Raw genomic sequence first — 3,448 nt, forward strand, 5'->3', positions numbered from 1 at the left:
GCACAAAAAATTGAAATTTTTTTTCTGTGCCTCTGATTAAAATTTTCGAAAAACAAACCCAACCACATTACTTGGAAAAAAATAATCTTTATTGTGCTGGTTTTTCGTAAAATTTCGAGCATGGGAAAGGCAACAAAATCGCCCCTCTCCACTTTGAATGGGGTATACCTATCTTAAAAAGTAATAATCGATTATCTCGGTAACCATGGGAGTTGGAGGGCAATAAAAATCTCCTGAACATGAGCAGACCATGCTGCCGCTCTGTGCTGAATTTCACGCGATTCCACTGCACCGTTCTCGAGTGAATCTGCTGACACTCAATCAATCAATCAAGCAATCAAGAACACTGCAATTTATAGTATAGATCAGTATTTTCTGCCTTTTAATATTCTATTAATATAGACAAATCAGAACCACAAACATTTACAGTATGCAAATTAATAGCCGGGATCAGTCAAATTGATGTAAATGCCTCTGATGAGAATCCAATAAGATTTGAAAATCAATTGAGGTTGTTCATCATTTTTTCAATCTACAGAAAATAGCTAAATTAGCCCTGTTTATATTATACTAGCAGGACCCGTGAAAATTTTTACAAAATTAATGGTAAACTTATTGGGTTATTTATTTCTGAAAACTTTGTCCAAAATACCTGAAAGCGTAATCTGTGTTGTGTCTGTATGGAAAGATAGCCGCCCATCTGCTACTCATTGAAAAGTGAAAGAAATTGGAATATAATGATTACTTAACGCACTCTATATATACACTTTATATACGTTATGTACAATTTTATAGACTTAATACACAGACTCAAAAAATAAATATTTACTCTTATTTTTTCATTTTTCCTATAAGCATTAACCTCACCATCAAAACATAACCCCTCTGCTAAAATTATTATGTTCCCTCTACCTTACATCATGGACGCTTCTCTCTCCCTCTTTTTCTCTCTTTCTTTTTCTTTCTCCCTCTTTCTGTCTCACTCTTTGCCTTATTCTCTTTTTCTCTCTCCTCTCTTTCTCTTCAACTAATCACGTGAAAGCATTACAATTATATTCCTTCTACCTCTCGTCATGGACACTTCTCTCTTCCTCTGTTTCTCCCTCCCTCTCTTTCTCTAATCATGTGAAAACCTTACTAACGCAATGATAAGTAGAATTATTATGTCTACTATAGAGGTTATTTGTACAGAGACAGACTGTCAGACTGACTGGTGGGTTGAAAATCAGTATATCTTATATATTTACATGAAGTATAATTTCCATCTGCTTTCTGTTCATGAAAAACCCACAACTGATATCCTATCAATGCCACTGGCATTATATTTAAATTGTTTTCTGGTTCATCATCATCATTGTCATTTTACATTTTTTCAATGCTTGCGTAGTTTGGCTGGTTTCCTCCAGCATATGGCATCCGTCTGCTTATTGCAGTCAGTCCTTTGTCATCTTTTGTGAGGTGCAGCCTTTTGAGATCAGCTTTTACCATTTCTGCTCATTTTTTACTTGAGTGTTGTACCTCACATGGAGGCACAATGGCCCAGTGGTTAGGGCAGTGGACTCGCGGTCATAAGATCGCGGTTTCGATCCCCAGACCTGGCGTTGAGTGTTTATTGAGCGAAAGCACATAAAGCTCCACGAGGCTCCGGCAGAGCATGGTGGTAAACCCTGCTGTACTCTTTCACCACAACTTTCTCTCGCTCTTACTTCCTGTTTCTGGTGTGCCTGTAATTCAAAGGGCCAGCCTTGTCACACTGTGTCACATTGAATATCCTCAAGAACTACGTTAAGCATACACGTGTCTGTGGAGTGCTCAGCCACTTGCACATTAATTTCACGAGTAGGCTGTTCCGTTGATCGGACCAACTGGAACCCTCAACGTCATAAGCAACGGAGTGCCAACAACAACAACAACGTTGTACCTCACACATTGCAACAGAGCAGTCTAACAAGGAACTTCCAAGAGAAAGAAAAGGATTTAGACTGTAGATGAGCGATTTTGCTAGGAGGTCCCAAGAAAGTAAGTAGAGTTAGTTGTAAAAAAATGGTCTGTAATTTTTAATTTATTTATCATGAAACAGTATTTTGATAGCAACTCATCTGTCAGTAACATCAAGTAACACATTATAATGTAGTTATAAGATTAGCCGCTATCTTTCGTATATCATAAACTCTACTGCAAGAAACTATGAGAAGAAAGGATTTTTAATCTATGCAAAATAACTAATATTTATATGACTGCAGAATAGATTTTCAGAATCGTTAAGTTTCCCAATATGCCTGTATTCTGTTTCCCATATTTTAAAATTCAATTAAAATATCCTTCACAGTTTTATTTATTTGTTATTTTATTTTTGAAGGTACAATACTGTTACTCGACAGTGGAACAACATTGCATCAATGAATACGTCAAGAGCTTGGCCTGGGGTCACAGTATTTGATGGACGAATATATGTATTAGGAGGTTTTGATGGATCTTGTCGCCTACGAACTGCTGAGATGTATGATCCTGACACAGATCAATGGACATATATTAGCAGCATGATTATTCCTCGTGCTGGGTGCAGTGCTGCTGTTGTATAAATAAAAAGATCCATTTCAACCACATTTGGACATATGACAATGGTCAGTTGTATAAATTAAAATTTTCTGTTGGTTGAATCATGGACAAAAGTGACTTGGAGCAGAATGTAGGTCTGCAGTTGTATAAATAAAAGCCTTTTCATTAGTGAAATTTTAAAAAAAAACCCCACAAAACATGAAATTCTTTTTCTTTTTGAAATGGAACAATCTTAGCACTTCAACATATCATGCAAAGAAAAGGAAATTCCATTTATTCCTGAACTTTGGTATAACATTTCATATTATTTTCAATGATATAGTTGCTGTGTTTAAAAATTCACCCACCAGCAGTCTTTCAAAGCAAAATTTGTCTCTTCTTGAATTGTTTTTTTATTCATAAATTTTTTAAAGGTTTAATTCATGCTAATTTTGTGCCTGCTTTTGTCAGCTTGTTGCTAAAAATATTAATTCTTTGTATTATGTTTATATCAATACATCTGTATGTTCTTTTATTTTTATAACTAGTAATTCCCTTCTGAAAACTGTATTAGACTGGAAAAGCTCTTTCATGCTGTAAACTCTTCATGTTAGCTTTTTCTATAGTATTCTTAATAAAGCCCCAAAAGAAAAAAAGAGAACTCTGTTTCAAAAGACTTCATATTCACTGCCATGTTACATGCAACATTACTTCACATGCCAAATTTATTCAATACATCCCATTTTATCATGTATCTTATCATACTCTGTACCACTTCTCATTTTATGCATCACACAACAGCAAAATATATATCACTACTTTTGATAACTTATATCATGTATCACATTACATCAGCATCATTTACTATCTTCTATCATCAAAATCATTTGAATATCTCATACACCATATT

General features: G+C 34.9%; 1 protein-coding gene across 1 annotated transcript in view; it reads left to right on the top strand.

Annotated features, from left to right (window-relative positions):
- LOC106881638 (kelch-like protein 3) overlaps positions 1-3,199 on the top strand; it is a 59,482-nt gene extending 56,283 nt beyond the window's left edge. Inside the window, exon 7 of the mRNA XM_014932102.2 lies at positions 2,360-3,199. Within this exon, the coding sequence (XP_014787588.1) occupies positions 2,360-2,582 (223 nt within the window). The 3' untranslated portion in view covers positions 2,583-3,199. The remainder of the gene's footprint in view (positions 1-2,359) is intronic.
- The last annotated feature ends 249 nt before the right edge of the window (positions 3,200-3,448 follow it).

Source organism: Octopus bimaculoides, chromosome 4 (genome assembly GCF_001194135.2).
Source record: "Octopus bimaculoides isolate UCB-OBI-ISO-001 chromosome 4, ASM119413v2, whole genome shotgun sequence".
Classification (NCBI taxonomy): domain Eukaryota; kingdom Metazoa; phylum Mollusca; class Cephalopoda; order Octopoda; family Octopodidae; genus Octopus; species Octopus bimaculoides.